This window comes from Macaca nemestrina, chromosome 7, assembly GCF_043159975.1.
Source record: "Macaca nemestrina isolate mMacNem1 chromosome 7, mMacNem.hap1, whole genome shotgun sequence".
Classification (NCBI taxonomy): Eukaryota; Metazoa; Chordata; class Mammalia; order Primates; family Cercopithecidae; genus Macaca; species Macaca nemestrina.
The window spans coordinates 140,047,797-140,066,074 of NC_092131.1; the positions used below are offsets into that span (position 1 = coordinate 140,047,797).

At 39.3% G+C, this 18,278-nt stretch overlaps 1 protein-coding gene across 6 annotated transcripts in view; it reads left to right on the forward strand.

Moving 5' to 3' along the window:
- Positions 1-6,375: 6,375 nt before the first annotated feature.
- LOC105489206 (vacuolar protein sorting 13 homolog C) overlaps positions 6,376-18,278 on the forward strand; it is a 196,008-nt gene continuing 184,105 nt past the window's right edge. For 4 of the 6 annotated variants that reach the window (XM_011753896.2, XM_011753907.2, XM_071101246.1 and 1 more), the window contains exon 1: positions 6,376-6,548. In XM_011753896.2, coding sequence (XP_011752198.2) covers positions 6,449-6,548 — 100 coding nt within the window. In that variant the 5' untranslated portion in view covers positions 6,376-6,448. The remainder of the gene's footprint in view (positions 6,549-18,278) is intronic. The other 2 variants (XR_011626463.1, XM_011753902.3) reach the window with 2 other exon arrangements.

Below are 18,278 nucleotides of genomic sequence, written 5' to 3' on the forward strand. Positions count from 1 at the left end.
ATACTTGTTGCCGGGAGCGCGTGCCAGTGGGCCGAGCAGAGGGGCGCTGCCTGGTAACCTGACGCCAGGTCCTCCCCTTTCCCTCTGCCACGTGGCTGGATTTGCTGAGCAAGGCCTGGAGACCCAGTTCTTTCTCTCTCCGGCTTCAGGTGGAGGTGTTTTCCTCGGAAACCCGGAACAAGTTTCTGTTTCCTCACATGCAAAATGGTATTAAGTCTCTACTATACCGCACAGTCATTGTGAGGATCGACGGGCGTAATGAATGTGAACACGTAGAAGTACTCTACATTCACCATTAAAATGAAGACAAGACCGGTTTGTCTTATTCTTGCCTAATACCCTTCCCCAAATCCAGCTTCCCAGTTGTCCAGCTTTCTAAGTTCTTTACTTGCTTTCCGGTTGTCAATTCTGATTTTAGATGTTCTTTTCTGATTATAAACCACTCTGGGTTAGGGGGAACATTTCATGTCTTGATCGGGGTGGAGTTACAGAGGTGTATCCATATGTAAAAAAAATCAACTAGTGTACACTTAAGATTAGAGCACTTTATTGTGTGTACGTTATATATCAATTTAAAAAAATCACAACCTACTTCTTAAGCCATGTGTGCTGATTTTTTATTGGGAAAATGTACACTTGCATGCATCTGGGCAGTTGGAATCATCCTTTGGAGATAACCACATCTGGCCTTTCTAGGCCATGCCCACCAGAGAGACCCTTTTCCTTCCTTTTGAAAACTAACCTGTGTTCATTTTGTAAGAGAATTGCTTCTAGTTAGCTCAGGCTGAAAGAGATCTGAGGCATTTTGTTCAGCGTTCAGGCAGATGTTTCTGCCTAAGATACTGCCTTGCAGATTATTCACTTAACTAAATAATGTTTAATGAATTAAATTGAATTCATGCAAAAGTGATTTCAGGATAGGGCATGTGCATTTTGTTTCCAGGACACACAAGCACTGTGCTAGATGATTTACATATAGTCTGTAGAACTGTCACAGAAACCCTGCATATTCAGATCATTCTTCTTTTATAGATGAAAACTGAGTCTCAGAGGTCAAGTACCTTATCCAAGTCACATAATGATGGGAAATGGAGGAAATAATACCTACTACTGGGTATAAATGAGCTGTTTGGGGAATTAATATAATAAAGTAAAATACTTTGCACCATGCCTGTAACATGGTAAGTGCTAAATACATAGAACTGATTATTATTAATAAAGATAGAAGGAAAGTTGTAAAGTATAGTGGTTAAGAAAATTGGACCTGAAATCAGATCTACTGTTAATGCCAGAATGGTGGCTATGTGACCTTGAGCAAGTTACTTAACCTTTCTAAGCCACAGTATCAAATTTAAAATTCATAATAGTGTCAACCTACAGGGTTATCATGAGTATAAAGATAATGAATATGAAGAGTTTAGCATAGGGCCTGACATACACAATGTCAGATATAATATTATTATTACAGAAGACAGCAAATGCTCATTAGTTCATTCATTCAAAGCAATATGTACTGAATGTTTTCTGGATTCCAGCCACCATACTAGGCAGGTAGATACAGGTTGTCCGTAAAAGATCATTATCAGCTATGTAAATCTATACATGATGGAATAAAATGATGAGGATAAACTATTTGAATTCCATCTGGGAGAGGCAGGCGTGAGAAGAGACTACTGAACTTTATTTATTTATTTATTTTTAAGACAGGGTCTCACTCTCTTGCCCAGGCTGGAGTGCAGTGGTACAGTCTTGGCTCACTGCAACCTCTCTGCTTTCTAGGCTCAAGCAGTCCTCCAACCTCACCCTCCCAAGTAGCTGAGACTACAGGCATGAGCCACCACACCTGACTAACTTTTTTTTTTTTTTTTGGAGAGATGGAGTTTCAACATGTTGACCAGGCTGGTCTTGAACTCCTGGGATCAAAGTGATCTGCCCACCTCAGCCTCCCAAATTGCCAGGATTATGGGTGTGAGCCACCGTACCTGGCCTGAACATTACTTATATGTTTCTAGTAGGAGGCAGGATTAATGGTTCTCTGGATTTACTGTGCCCTTGACTAGCTATGCCATTTTTTTTTTCCTTTTGAGACGGGGGCTCACTCTGATGCCCAGGCTGGAGTGCAGTGGCACAATCATGGGCACTTCAACCTCAACTTCCCAGGCTCAGGTGATTGTCCCATGTCACCCTCCTGAGTAGCTGGGACTACAGGCATGCACCACCACCTGGCTAATTTTTGTATTTTTTATAGACATGGGATTTTGCCATGTTGCTCAGGCTGGTGTGAGCCAGTAAGCCCAGCCTACTTCTTTGTCCTAAAATCACCGCTACTCTTTGCCAAAATTCTTGGGCCAGGGCTAAATCTATGGGAAAAGTTTTACCAAATTATATACTTGAGGGCCATGTGCATGTGTTCTGACTCAGCTTTTCTCGTGAGACAAGGTGTTGTTAGCCCTGTTGAGAGCCCCTGTTTAAAGTGATTAGGAGCACATATCAGAGTTTACAGTCTGAGAAGTTGGCTGAAAAGTTGTTCAGCAAGTTAATGAACCTGTTTGAGCTCAAGTTATAAAATGAGGGTAGTAATACTGACCACATAAGATTGTTATGGGGGTTAAAAATATATGCATGAAAATGCTTGGCTGGCAGTTAAGCGCTGGCTAACAGCTATTATTATTACTATCATTATTTTATTATGAATGTTTGCTTGGCCAGGGATTAGGTGATCCACACATGGATTCCTTTAGAAACATTTTTCTCCTCAGGCAAGCAAAGCAGATTTACTTTGTTTTTATTAATGATTCATCTTCTTTAGTAACACCTTAATAGCATTTCCTGTACATGATTTCTTGAAAATAGCAGAGATTTGCCATTGTGTGGCTGGTCCCTGTGACCCTGTTAAGCCTTATGTTTTACTTAACTCGGAAGCATAAGCCAACCACCCAGTACTTGGGAGGATGGTGTAACAGGGTGCCCGAAACACACAAATCTACTCAGAGGAAGATAGTCGCTGTTCCAAGCTCCCAGCTGTAGCTATTGGAGCTGGAAAACAATTCTGTAAAGTGAGCATAAATAGATCATATACCATTGAGAACAGAGGTGCTCTAAGAGTAAAAGGAAATTAAACATTTCACAAAATATAGGAGGTTGAGTGTCAAGGAAAGCAAGAAGAGAGATTACAACCAATAAAATACCAGTGTTCTGACTTATGCACCTTGTTCAACACAACTAGAGTATGGAGTACTGGAAAGAATACAGAGCAGGGAGTCAGGACACTTGGGTTTAGCTTTTTGCTCTGATAGTCACTAACCTGTGGGACTTTGGGCAAACCCTTAATTCTCCCTGGCACTCAGTGTCTCCATCTGTCAATTGAGGGGGTTGGATTAACAGGATGATCCTCCCTCTGGCACTAACATTCTACAATCCACTCCCGTGCTTTCTTCTAGTTAACCTCCCTAACTTTTCCTGCAGTCCATGGTGTCATGGCTTATACTCCAGCTTTCTCCTCCATTTCCTTTCCCCCAGATTCTTTGTGCTTTTCTCCAAAAACTCTAGGGTTGGGGAATAGGGTATGGGTGGTGGTTAGTGTGAAGTTTTTTTTTTTTTTTTAAACATTTTTCAGTTAATTTTTAAGTGTCCCTAACCTATATTTTTAACAGAAATAATATTTTGCTCATCTGTTTTTGTTTAGTCTCTCACTGAAGTTTAGTTTTGTAATTTCCTTTGTTGTCATTCTCATTGTTCTTAAGCCAGAATGAAGGCAAGAACTAGAATTAATTAGAATGCTCATTTTCTTTAACCTCTGTATCCAAATTGTTTCTGATATAATGCCATACATAAGGGTGCTAATGGTGCTTCTTGACATTGGTTATAGTTTGTTTTAAATTGGGACTGTACATTTCTGACTTGTTAAATAATGGAAGATTTGGGGCATTACTGAATGCACATAATCAATTCCTTAAAACATGCTGAAAATGGAAAATGGTAAAATTTAAAGCTTTTTATACTATATGGTACTAGCATTTTTTTTTGTACCAAAAATTTAGAGCCAAATTTTCCACCCTGAGATTTATTTTTTCTGCCATGAACCTTTCAAAGTAAGATCTCTGAGAATGATTAATAGCCCAGTGTTGATTAAATTGTATAATTACTGGAAGAGAAAAGGGTGGCAGTGCTCAGGGAAGCAAAGGAAATTAATATCTACTGTGTGATTCTGGGTAAGTTACTTAACATTCCCGAGCTTAATTTTTCTATAAAATGAGGACCATACTACCTGCATTATTTACCTCACAGATCTTTTGTGAGGATTACACGAAAATGCCTACCTTCGCATGATGACATGACACCTTACGAAGTATAAATAAGTATAAATGAAACATAATAAAATTTAATGATGCATATGAAAGCACATTTACACATTATTTTTTCAAAATTATAAAGTCATACCATAGAACTGTAAGGAATTACTTTATTAGACAAAGCATTAGTGTTCCTCACTTTTCCCAAAAGATTGTGCCTATTATTCCACCTGCTTGACCAAGCTATGTTGCCTGTGCCATCTTTCCTATCATCTTATACTGTTATTCATACATCCTTGGATTGGTTTCTTTAACTTTGTATGGTACATGCCTTACGTCAACCAGAACATATATTGCTTCTTTACATTCCTCTTGGTGCATAGTCAGTGTGAATGTAAAAAGGAAGCGGGATTGTTAGGGTGTATGACGAGAAAGAATCTGGAGAAAGTTTGAAGACAGTGTTCTAAACACTGGGAAGTTATTGGATGTTTTTGAGCAGGTGACCAACTTAAGCTCACCCATGCTTTGGGAAACCAAGTCTGGTGTTCATGAGAATAGATTGGAGGAAGGAATAACTGGCGGCTAGGAAGTGAGTTTCAAGGAGATGGCGTGGTCCGGAAGAAAAACATGGAGAATTTAGGAAGGATGGAGAAAGCAGAATAGACAGGTTGGGCTGTTATTTGGTTGTGGATGGTGAAGAAATCCAAAGTGCTTACTAGTATTTTGTCTGTGTGACCAGCAGGAAAAACAAACGGTTAAAGATTTATCTTCTTAAAGAAGACTGCAGTGTGCAGGAGTGGGAGAGGAAAGTGATCTTGCTGGTTAGAACTGACTGCGTCTTTCTTTGTACCTTAAATTTTATTTAATACACAACACCAATTGCAGCCATTTTGATTTTCTTTCTTCTCCAGTGGACCTTCAACTTAAGATTTTTCTTTGTGATCCTGTGCAAGCCTAGGTTGTTAAAGAAAAATACACGAGTATTTTCTCAGACACTTCCTCGTCGCAAAACACTTAATAAATGCTTGTGACTACAAATAGTCAGCATTTCTTAGGTTTCTTTCTGTTTACTGCATCTCAACAACTTCTGGAAGTATATTTTAGGAAAAAATGTCCAGTTCTCTAAAGAGGTGTCAATGGGTGGTTAAATTTCACAAGGGTTGAAAGACCTTGTGGTATAAAAGCTCTGCTTTTAAGGTCGTGCTACATCAAAGACAGTTCAACGATAGCATGGAAGAAAGTGACACATAAATAACAAGTAACTCATACTTAAAAAGGCACTACTACGTTTTGTTTTTTATTTCTGTAATGAGATAGGTAACTAACTAGTCAGTGGCTAGTGAATTAAAAGCGAATCTTAGAGAAAGAGAAAAGAATGAGTTTCCCACAAAACGCGTATATTCAGTTCTCATTCTATGATATCTGCCATTTGATGTGGTTCTGTTCCCTTCCTCCCACTTTTAAATTATTTGTCGCGCGCCAGTGGTCCCAGCTACTCAGGAGGCTGAGACAGGAGGATCCCTTGAGTTCAGGATGTCAAGTCTGTAGTGAGCTATGATTCCGCCACTGCATTCCACCCTTGGCAACAGAGCGAGACCCTGTCTCGAAAAAACAAAACAAAAAACCTGTGTGTTTTCAAGAAGCAGAGACCAAGCCCCAGGCGGAGTCGAACTCTAGGAGGACAAGAACGCAGTCGGTCCTTTTCCTCCACCTGATCCAGAGGTGCAAGGGTGGTTGCCTAGGTGACGCTCAGCGCACACTCCCGGCCCGGCGGCTCCGGACAGAGCCGGGAGGCGGGAAAGCAGAGCGGCCACATAGATGACCCTGTGCTTGGTAACTCTTGCCCTCCCTTGTTCATCTCGAAGGTCCTTTTTTTGTCGTGCACGGCTGCCGAGACAGGCTCAAGCTAACTTCCCCTGCGCGCCTCCTTCGGCACCCAGAGGGCCGGGGCTGCGAAGCCCACAAGGCCTCGGGATCACCACAGGGCCTCCGCAGCTACCGGCCGGGCGACGGCGCGCCTGCGCACAGGCGGGGTCACGCGCGCGGCGCGGGGGTGGGCCGGCGCCGGAGGGGCTGTCATTCGTAGCGCTGGTCGCCGCCCTTAGCTGCGGCCGGGTGGTTCCGGCTCCTCCTTCCCAAGCTGCCTCAGCCCCACCATGGTGCTGGAGTCGGTGGTCGCGGACTTGCTGAACCGCTTCCTGGGGGACTATGTGGAGAACCTGAACAAGTCCCAGCTGAAGCTGGGCATCTGGGGCGGTAAGCGAGAGGGGCGCGGCCGGCGGGCTGCGGGCGCTGAGGGCCCAGCCGAGGGCTGCTCCGTCCGGGATCCTGCCCGGGCCCTGCTCCCTCCGCCGCCCGAGACTCCCCCTTCCCGGTGCGGCAGGTGCTCTACGTGGGAGCCTCTGCCGCCCGCGGATTCTCGGGGTCCCAGTCCCGACCCCGGCTGGGGAGATGCGGTGGGATCCCGCCGGCGCTGCCAAAGTTCCCACCTTTCTAGTCCTCCGAGGCCAAGCCCTGGCCCTGCTGTCCCTGCCCTGCGCCTGCTGTCCCCGCCCTGCCCGTCTCTGTGGTCCTCTCGCTGCACTCAGCGTGGCCCGTTTGGCCCTACAGCATAAAGACAGCCCTTTCTGTTTCGGTAGCGCGTGGAGTGAGCATGGTTGTCTGGTCATATACGCTCGAAGTGGTACTAAGGAAAAAGAAGAAGGAAATTGCATTTCGCAGTTATCTTCACTATCATTTTACAGGGAGCAGGAACCGGGTTCCTTCTCTTTAGGATTACCGGGTTTGGAGAGGAATAGGCAGATCTTTAAGAAAGGCGTGTGCTTAGGGATTCTTACTCACAATGCTTTCAGCTCCTGTGAAAATTATTCCTTCCTTTAATATTTACTTTTCCGTCAATACGAAGAGGATTTTGAATTTTGTTTTGGAGCAATAGAGAGAAATTCAAGCCTCGACCAGCATCGTCATTAATTAGGTGTCTGCTTGGTTGTATGCCCAGGAATTTATGCCAAAGTTTTTATCCTGGAGATTAAGTGTATAGAAGTATTCAATAAATAGTGTACTTAAACATGCACTCTTCAACAAGCTTAATCGTTTGCATGAATTACGTGTTAAGCTTTGAGAACTTTGGGACTTTCTCACTCCACAAAAGATGTGGGAAGTTTGTCAGCTTTGGAGGAAGATTCAAAAAACGACTCAAACGTATGGATCTGCTTTTAATTCAAGCAGCAACAAAGAGCTATAGACTTCCCCTGTCCACTAGGGTAACCACTAGCCACTGTAGCTGTTGAGCACGTGATATGAGGTTAGTGCTAATTGAAACGTGCTGTTAGCATGAATTAAAACATCGTTTTGAATAAGTATTACTCCTAAAGAAGTAGGAGAAAAAATATAATACCTCTAATTTTTATGTTGCTTATGTGTTGAAATAATATTTGAATATATTGAGTTAAATTAAATATAATATTAAAATGTATTTCCTGTGTTTTTTAGTTTTACTTTTTTTCTTTTTAAACCTGGCTTCTAAAATTTATAATTACATATATGGAACATATAGTGGGCATTGCTGTTTATAGAACCGTGAGTGATGCCCTGAATTGCGGAAGAGCCTGGTTTTTTTTTTTTTTGGTTGTCTTTTTGAGACAGGGTCTTGCTCTGTTGCCAAAGCTGGAGTGCAGTGGCAAGATCATAGCTCACTGCAGCCTGCAACTCCTGGGCTCAAGTGATTCTCCTGCCTCAGCCTCCCGAAGTGCTAGGATTACAAGTGTGACCTGTAGTGCCTGGCCAAGAGCCTGTTTTTAATAGGTGGCTGATCATTTGATTGGTTCACTGTGGTTTGCCCAACAATACAATAGTCCCTTGGTATCTATGGGGGATTGGTTTCAGTACCCCTGACCATACCAAAATCGGAGGTTGCTCAAGTCCCTTAAATAAAATGGCCTAGTATTTGTATGTACCCTATGCACATCCTTCTGTATACTTTAGGTCATCTCTGGATTACTTATAATACCCAATACAAGTAAATGCTATGTAAATAGTTGTTCTGTTGTTTTTTAATTTGCTTTATTTTTATTGCCGAATTGATATTTTTTATTTTTTTCCCAAATATTTTTGATCTGCAGTTGGTCTGTAGTTGGTTCAATCCGTGAATATAGAGGGCCTACTGTACATACTTTGTTTACATCCCCCCACCACACTCAATGCAATGTAAAAGAAAGGGAAGTAAAGAAAGAGATTTAAGGAATTAAATGACCAGCACCTTCTGCAGAAATGAAGTGTTTCTTCAGAATACTGGCAATATCATTTCCAGTAATTCCTTATAGTTTGTAAACATTTGAAATTCGAAAATGCACTGGAGTAGCAAATCTGAAATCTGAATAGGCCTAGTGAATGGTGTGCTGTGTTGGACAAGCCACTTACCTTATTGGGCCTTAGTTTCTTCATCTTAATTTAAACTTTTATAGAAAAAATATTTTAAATTCTGAAAAGTTTAAATATAATAATATTTTAAATATATTTTAAATAATATTTTAAATAAAAGTTTAAATAATATAATATTTTCATGTAATTACTCATATTTTAATATTATATTATGGCATATTTACGTTAGACATTTTCTTTTTCAGAAGATAAAATGTATGGATATGGTCAAAGGTTCCTTTGCCATCAAATGTTATTCTCCTTTATCTTTAAAATTGGAGGTTGGAGTAGGTAACATCTCTAAGGTGATGCCAATATCCTGTTCTTCTAATAATGGTTTTACAATGACATTGAGGAGTATACTGCATGAAGATTTTGAAGTTTTTCACAACTGAAATTAAAAATGTTGTAATTTTATATTATTTCCTCTTTTGTCTTTTTTTTTGGTGAAATCTAGAAAAGGAGACTTTCTTTCATCTCATTTAAAAATTTTTAGAATAAAGTATTCTGCCAGTGGCCAACATTAACTTTAGAATAGGCCTGAGCAAATAAACCCATTTCTTTCGCATGTTGTGTCCAGTGAGCATCCTCAGGGATTCTCCTAGCTTTATCAGCTCACAACTCTGCCTCTATAAAGTTTTGCTGCCTTTTATTTTTGTGGTTGCTTAGAGAAAACTAGAAGTCACGAGCTTTTATCGTTATTGCACAATCTGTTGTTGATAACCCTAATTTCTCAATAAAATTGGAAGGCAAGATATCTGAGTTGATTTTTCCTGTTCTTTCAAAATATTGCTAAAGAAATTTGTCTTCAACTTTTTTGGGTATACAAATGGGAATATTAATTTAATGAAATAGCTGATATGATATCCATGATGTTGACAAGTTTTACAAAAAATTGAAAATTGTATATAATCTTGTTTGACAACTATTTGCTTTAGCAGATAAGGTTTACAGTTCACAGAGTTTTTTGTTGTTTCTGTTGTTGAATTTTCAAGTCTTGAGAAAGGGAAGAAGAATTCATCTTGTAAATATTTCACATACCTGATCTTACTATTCTTTGGAATCAATTGATAAACTACTTTGATACATCTTAACTGGAATATCTAACTAGCCTAAAGCAGTGATTTTCAATGGGAGGTGACTTTGTACCCAAGGGATATTTGACAGTGTCTGAGACATATTTGGTTGTCACACTGAGGGAAGAGGTGTGCTATTGGCATGTAGCAGATAGACCCCGGAGTACTAAACATTCTACAATGCAGAGGACAACTTCCTGCAATGAAGAATTGTCCAGCTCAAAATGTTAGTTGAGAAACCCTAATCTAAGGAGAAGACTGAGATTGTCTTCTGCGTTTGTAAGGGACCTCCTGGGTGCAGAAAAAATTGTAGTAAGGAGTTAGAAAGGACATGGAAGAAGTAGATTACTCTTATGAAATCTATAATTCGAGAGAGAAATTGATATCTTAAGTGACTGAAAGGTATCATGTCAATAAAAATGCATAATCATTGCTTGGGTGATCTTTGGAAGTAGTTTTAAGAATTGAAATATTGTGTTTACATGATTTGGAAAAGATCATACTGTGCATATATTCATATATATATATACAGACATTCATAATGAAATTTACAATTAAAAAAGGTTGAGAGGCTGGGCGCCGTGGCTCGTGCCTGTAATCCCAGTACTTTGGGAGGCCGACGCAGGCAGATCACGAGGTCAGGAGATCGAGACCATCCTGGCTAACACGGTGAAACCCCATCTCCACACACACACACAAAAATACAAAAAATTAGCTGGGCATGGTGGCGGGCGCCTGTAGTCCCAGTTACTCAGGAGGCTGAGGCAGGAGAATGGCATGAACCTGGGCGGCAGAGATTGCAGTGAGCAGAGATTGCGCCACTGTACTCCAGCCTGGCGACAGAGCGAGACTGTGTCTCAAAAAAAAAAAAAAAAAAAAAAAAAAAAGTTGAGAAGGTTGGGGAAAATTACCGGAATGTCCAGAATCAGGAAGTAATCTTTAAATGTTGCCTTTAAATTTGAGAAGCAAAGCAAATAAACATTGTCTTTCTGTTTCTATTCTTTATGGATTTAATGGCAAGCAATTCTTACGTATTTTTAAAGTAATTTAAGCAGAATTTCCTTTTAAAAATCCTTGCCACTGTGGATAATTGAGACCTTGATTATTTATTAGCTGTGGGATCCTGGGCACAACATTTCAATTCTCAGTCTCCTAATCTGTAAAGTGGATATATAACACTCAATGTATTTGTGAGATAGATTATGTCAAAATCTTTTGTCATTGTTGATGATATTATAATAATAATGATTAACAAACCTAGCTGGGTAATGGAAAACAGTCTTTGTTTTATTTTCATAAGGATGTTTCTTCTAACTTCAGACTTTTAGAGGTATTAATCTTCTTCTTCTTTTTTTTTTTTTTTAACTTTAAGTTCTGGGATACATGTGCAGAACGTGCAGGTTTGTTACATAGGTATACATGTGCCATAGTGGTTTGCTGTACCTATCAACCCATCATCTAGGTTTTAGGCCCTGCATGCATTAGGTATTTGTCATAATACTCTCCCTCCCCTTGCCCCCACCCCCTGACAGGGCCTGGTGTGTGATGTTCCCTTCCTTGTGTCCGTGTGTTCTCATTGTTCAAATCCCACTTAGGAGTGAGAACATGTGGTGTTTGGTTTTCTTAGAGGTATCAATCTTCTATTGAGTGATAATTTTGTGTAGAGCTCTCATTACGTGTCTAAACATTTCTTATTTTCCAAACAAATTTCTTTAAAATAAGACCCCTATTTGCCTTTGAATTTATGCTTACACTTTTACAGTATTACCTGCCAGCTAGTTTGTAAGTCAGGCTTTCAAGGTTCAGAAAAGTGCCTGGTGCGTATGTACTGCCTACGTAAGTAGGAAGGTTCATCTAGATTTTTGTTCGCCACAAACTGGTACCAAGAGATAAATTGCATAGCCCTTAGCTATTGAGATGTGTCCAGGATATAATTGTTTTAAGGGTAACATATTTGAAAAGGTATGTTGAAATGCCACATCTTTTGCAATTTGATTTGAGTAGTATTGTTGCAATGTAGAAGCTTTGTCAATTTGATTTTTCAAAATGATTTTCTGTGCAGTCAGCAGGAAAATCCTCCAGAACTCAGAACTCTGTTGTTGTCAATTGCACTGGACAGGTGGAATCAACATAGAGGCTGTGATATGTTAGATACCAGGGTGACTCTGGTGACCAGGAATAGAAGCCAAGTGCAATGCCCTCAGAATCTGTGGCCCTGCACACAGGACTGAACCTGTGCTCTTTACTCTGCTGTCCTTTATCCCACTCCTGACACTTCCCCTTGAGCTGCCAGATATTGTTGGAGCAGCGCGGCATAAGAAAGGAGAATGAGCACTGGACTGGGAATGAGCCAACCTCTTTAATCTTATTCCATCTCTGCTTCCGTCTAGTTGTGTGGCTTTTGGCATGTCTCTGACAAGTGGCCCTTAGTTGCTTATCTGTAAGTGAAAAGGTTAGACAAGGTCATCTCTTCTGTCTTTGAACTTTTGTGATTTGAGCAAGGCAAGAACAACGTGAGATCCTTCATTGGATGAGTGGTATTGCCGCTTCCTCCACATTCATAGTGAGAAAAGGTAGTTAAATAATGTATCTTTATCTTTCATTCTGCTCTTCAACCGATATTGGTGAGTAAGGAGCCACAGTCAATGACAGTGACAAGATAAATGAAGTTCCGGGCTCATGCTGATATACTGTGTATATATATATGTGTATATATAGTATATATTAGACTATATATTATATAATTTAACAATATTAAGTATATCTAACATATACTTAATATATTATATATCATTTAATATACTGTAATATATTGTCATAAGAGGTACCTGTAGGGCAGCTTGAGAATGAAAGAAAAAGCAGCTCTTTTTGCTTTTTTTTTGGCTTTGACACATAAAAGATGGCAGTATCTAGGTATTTCTAAACCTGTAGAGGGATTTTCTTTAGTCTTTTCCTCCCAGCCAACACTTGGTGTAGTGGAGGCCACATTTCTCATTAGCTTGTCCTATTGCATATAAAATAAACAATAATGAAAAGGTTGATAGTGTAATATATATTTAGGCTCAGTTACTACCAGTTAAAGCAGTGCATAAAAATTTAAATTTAAGCACCTTTTCACATATTTAAGTAGCATTACTAATTACGAATTCACTTCTTTTCTAGAACTAGAACTGAGAATTGGTGCTTTGGTAACCATTCTGCTAGGAAGCTCTACCACACTACTCCATATTATAGGATCCCTGAAGTGAATTGAAAGGGAGAAAGTTCAGTGGTTATGTTGCAGCTTTCTACCTTTCTTTGCCAAAACTTCCTGTTTCAGTAGGGAAATGGGAGGAGTGAGAGTCAGAAGTGTTTCCTTTACTTTTCCTGTCTTCCTCTCTGAAGACAAAGTCACTGTGAACTCATTAAAAGGAGTCTAGATTGGTTAATTTGGGTTGACTAGCTAGATTCATGTGAAATGAATAGCTATAATATTTTCTTTGGTATTCTTTGCTAAAACATAAATCATTAAAATAATTTGATTCATGCTTTAAAAAACTGTTCAATCATCTACTTTAGCTCACCTCCTTGGAAAATGAATGTGTCAGAACATTTGGATATGCTTTCAAATAAATAATGTTTATCTTATAGATACATAAACAAAATCTTAAAAAATAAGTACATAGCATTCTTTATTTCACTGTTCTTTATATGCAAAGCTAGTTTCATGGAGTATAGCATGGTGTTTTTGTTTGTTGGATGGTTTTTGTGTTTAATCACAGTTTTGGATTAACCTCTATGTTTTATATTAAGAACGTTCACCTGGGAGTCGGAGACATAGATTCTATTCTTAGTACTGCCACAAAAAAATTGTATAACCTTGGATAAACTACCAGATCTCTTTAGACTTTAATAGCTTCATGTATAAAGTGAGAGGGGCTTAGATTTGAAAATCTTATGGTCCCAAATAGTTCTAAATCATAACTTGAGAACTTCTGTCTTTTGAGGAAAAAAATAGATTTTTAAAAAGTGCTAAAATGACCATTTTGTAATACCATCTCCTGCATCTGTTTTTCCCCGTGGCACTATCTTTTCTTCTGGTTATACTCTGAACATAACCCACTTGACTGTATCCTGCCTTTCAGCCTGTGCCCTTGTTACACTAATTTTAGTTATCCTTTTTGTTTTGGATTTTTTTTACATCTCTTTGAAAATACAGAGACCAAAAGTGGAACCAACAACCACACTGGCCTGTGAATGCTGAGTCTGATTCTTTTATGGCATTTTTGTTTTCCGGGGAGGTAGAATTACCTTCTAAATTAAAATCCTGCGCCCATTATGCTCTGCTATTTGGGAGAACAGTGTTGTTCTGAACATAGCATTGAGTGTTGTAAGATTTGAGCCTTGGGGCTACCACTTACTATTAGGTTGCCATAGAATTCTTGGGCTAGTCATTTAACCTCTCCAAGCCTTAGCTTCTATTGCTTAATATATACAACCTGTTTCTTGCCTAGGAGGCTGTGAGGATCAAGTAATGCTATATATCTGAAAGTGTTTTCTAAAATATAAAGATTTATGATCTTATTGTAGTTGTTTCCACCCCAGTACAATATGCATTCTGGAGTCAATATTTATTGAGTACCTACTCTGAGGAGAATCAGTAAAAAGTTTATAATCAGACTAGGGATTTATATAAAGTTAAGTGTTAAGTACCATAAGAAAGGTATAGCCTGAATTTCTGCAAAAGTTTAGAGAGATTATTTCTGGTTGGAGGTATTTAACAATAGGACTATATTTCTTACTTATTTTGTAGGCCACTATGTATTTAAAAAGCCATTCTTGGACTTAGGCAGGCTTTTCCATATTGTGCCAGTACCATTTGATTTTTGTTTATAAATATACTAGCTTGGTTGTTTTCTATAATTTAGCAACTATTTCTACTTTTTTATTTTTTGCAATGACTCCAACTCTTTGTGTCATTAGCTAATTTACTTACATTTTCATCTTCTGGTTCACTGAAGAAGAATACTAAATTTTGATACAGGATTTACCCTTTTAGTGTTTTTTTTTTTTTTTTTTTTTGAGACTGGGTCTTGCTCTGGCTCTGTTGCTGAGGCTAGAGTGCAGTGCCATGATCCTGACTCACTGCAACCTCTGCCTTCCTGGTTTGAGCGATTCTGCAGCCTCAGCCTCCCGAGTATCTGGGATTACAGGTGCCTGCCATCATGCTTGGCTAATTTTTTGTATTTTTTAGTAGAGACAGGGTTTCGCCATGTTGGCAAGGCTGGTCTTCAACTCCTGGGCTCAAGTGATCCAATCGCCTTGGTCTCCCAAAGTGTTGGGATTAAGGGCATGAGCCACCGCACCTGGCCCTTTTAGTGTATTTCTTAAAATGTCTTTCAAGATTGGCTTTGAAACTATGGTGACTTTCTTTTTTTTTTGAGACGGAGTCTCGCTCTGTCGCCCAGGCTGGAGTGGAGTAGCGCGATCTCCGCTCACTGCAAGCTCCGCCTCCTGGGTTCACGCCATTCTCCTGCCTCAGCCTCCCGAGTAGCTGGGACTACAGGCGCCCGCCACCTCGCCCGGCTAGTTTTTTGTATTTTTTAGTAGAGACGGGGTTTCACCGTGTTAGCCAGGATGGTCTCGATCTTCTGACCTCGTGATCCGCCCGTCTCGGCCTCCCAAAGTGCTGGGATTACAGGCTTGAGCCACCGCGCCCGGCCGAAACTATGGTGACTTTCTAGCAGTGTATGCACATCCAAAATATTTATAGTTTATTAATGAGAATCATATGGGGTCTCTTCTGAAGCACAGCCTACTTACTAAGCATACTGTCTAGCCTCCTCTCGTGGGCCTGTCAGTCCAGCATAAGGGAGATCACTTCACAGAATTTCCTTGTCTGTCACCTTAATCTGTTTAGACTTGGCAAGATTAGAGCCGCTTGATTGTGGGATTGGCTTTAGAGCTTTCCTTGCTGGCAGAGTTAAGTTTATTCATCTCCAATTATTAGTCACCATATCCCGGTTTTTTTTTTTTTTTTTTTAAGATTAGACACAAATATTTACCCTTCCTTCAGTTTTTTTGAGAACTTTCTATGACTCCTATGTATTCTTAGCCCTGGTGATCTGGCTATAGCAGTAAAGTTATTTACATTGTATAGTATTATTATGTTGTCTTAAGGTTGAAAAGGAAAATGAAATCTTTTACATCGGTGTTCAGTTAAATATAAAATGGTTGATTTTTAGGGGAGATCTGGTTTAATCTTGGTCTTATAAATTCTTTTTCTTTAAACAGGATTTCTGGAATTCATAGGGTATGGAATGACACTGCTGCATATTTATCAGTCAGAATAGCATGCAGTTTAGTGGAGAGTACTTGTTAGTCCAGTGCCTTACCAAGATAAGTGCTCATCTACTGGTTGAACGAAGGAATGCACTTTTACCTCTTTATACTGGTGCCAGTGTTAATCTGAATTATACTGCTTATTCTTTTCCTATTCTTTGTATTAGAACTAGAGCTCCTCCTTCAGTGCAAATAACCTGGAGAATGTATTATGCTTATTTCACTGTTATAGTTACTGTTTGTAGATAACATTCACATTTTCAAAGAGGAAGTATGCATTTGTCAGACTGGGTGGCAGAAATAGATACTTCTTTTTTTGTTTTTTTGTTTTTTTTTTTCTGAGATGGAGTCTTGCTGTCGCCCAGGCTGGAGTGCAGTGGCACGATCTCAGCTCACTGCAACCTCCGCCTCCTGGATCAAGCGATTCTCCCGCCTCAGCCTCCCGAGCAGTTGGGATTACAGGCTTACACCACCATGCCCATGCCCGGCGAATTTTTGTGTTTTTTTTTAGTAGAGACGGGGTTTCACCATGTTGGCCAGGCTGGTTGCAAACTCCTGACCTTGTGATCCACCTGCCTTGGCCTCCCAAAGTACTGGGATTACAGGTGTGAGCCACCGTGCACCAGCCAATATTTATTTGTTATTCTTCTGTGTCTGGGGGTAAGGCAATACTAGATATAGAAAAAATTTATATAAAAATATTTAAATCATATTGACATGGGAATTTACTTTTGTTTTGTTTCTGCATTTTCCTTCTTATAATTTCCATAATAATTTCACATAAAAATAATATCTAATCATAAAAACTAGAAAATACTGAAAAACATTAATAAAAAATCTATCTTTAATTCTACCACCCAGTAGTAATAATAAGTACAATCTCTTTTTGTCTGGCAGTCTGTCTAAATATACTTGTCTGACTCTGTTAGCCATACTAGTAGTTTTCAACATTTCACATCTTAACTACCACCTGCTATCCTACTACTTGATCAAACAAGTAACGTGTCACTGCAACAGAAACAGCCCATTTTTTATAAGTATATTTATATTTTTACAAACATTGTGTTAGTGCGTTAACAATTGTTATAAAGACTTCATCCCCAACGCAGATGATTTCTGATCACTCCTGGTGACCCTTGGCCCACCAATTGAGAATGACTAGGTAGAACAGTCAGAATTTATGAGCAGAGTTGAAAGTCTGCATATGGCCTTAGATCTTATTAAACTAGTTTGGATGGCTTCAGATAGGCAGTAGTACCATCTGTGCAGATTACCCTGTGGGCTAGAATAGATTTCTCAATTGTAATTTTGTGTCATTCATCATGTGACAGATTTGAATCCAGGAATATTTGTTTTCATGTAATTTTAGTGCATATATAATATGTAAGGACTTTTTCCCCCTGGTTGCTGAACACACTAGTCTTCCATGACTACTTTATTATTCCTACATCTGGGCAGTGATGATATCCTGTCAAATCTGCCTCCAAAATAACTCTTTACTGTGACTCTACCTCTTTGATCCTGAAGTTACTGCCTTATTTTAGGTTTTAATTTCTTTTCAGTGTATTATAGAAGTTTCCTGACTGACTGTATTCTTTCATTTCCCTCCTACTATGTACTATAGTATTTTCTTACCATTTGTGAAGTTTTTTCCTCCTTTTCTTCCTTCATTATAGTTTTTGACAATTTATTTTAGAAAATTTGAGAACTGTACATACACAGAAAATGAACTTTATTACATAGAAATAACCAGTGTGAGCATTATGGCATCTGACAGTTTTTCATTTTTTTCTGTGTATGTGTGGAATGCACACACACTTGTGCATGTATAGATACTTTTAAAATTAGGTCAATCTGGGCATTCTTTTACTTTTTAAAAACTCAGTATTCTATGAACAAGTTCCCATGTCTTTCTACTTTTTTTTGTTTATTTGTAATATAGATGTATTGTGAGTTACGCCTTCTTGCTGGACATTTAGATCTTTAGGTCCTTCTTTCCTTGCTTTCCTCCCTCCCTCCCTCCTTCTGTCCTTCCTTCTTTCCCTCCCAATACTGAAATATCCTTGTAGCTAAATTGCTTGGACAGATCAATAGTTATTCCTTAGGACAGTTGAGTAATGATTCTAAAATATCATAATCTCTGTTTTATATATTTTGTCTCTTTGTTTTG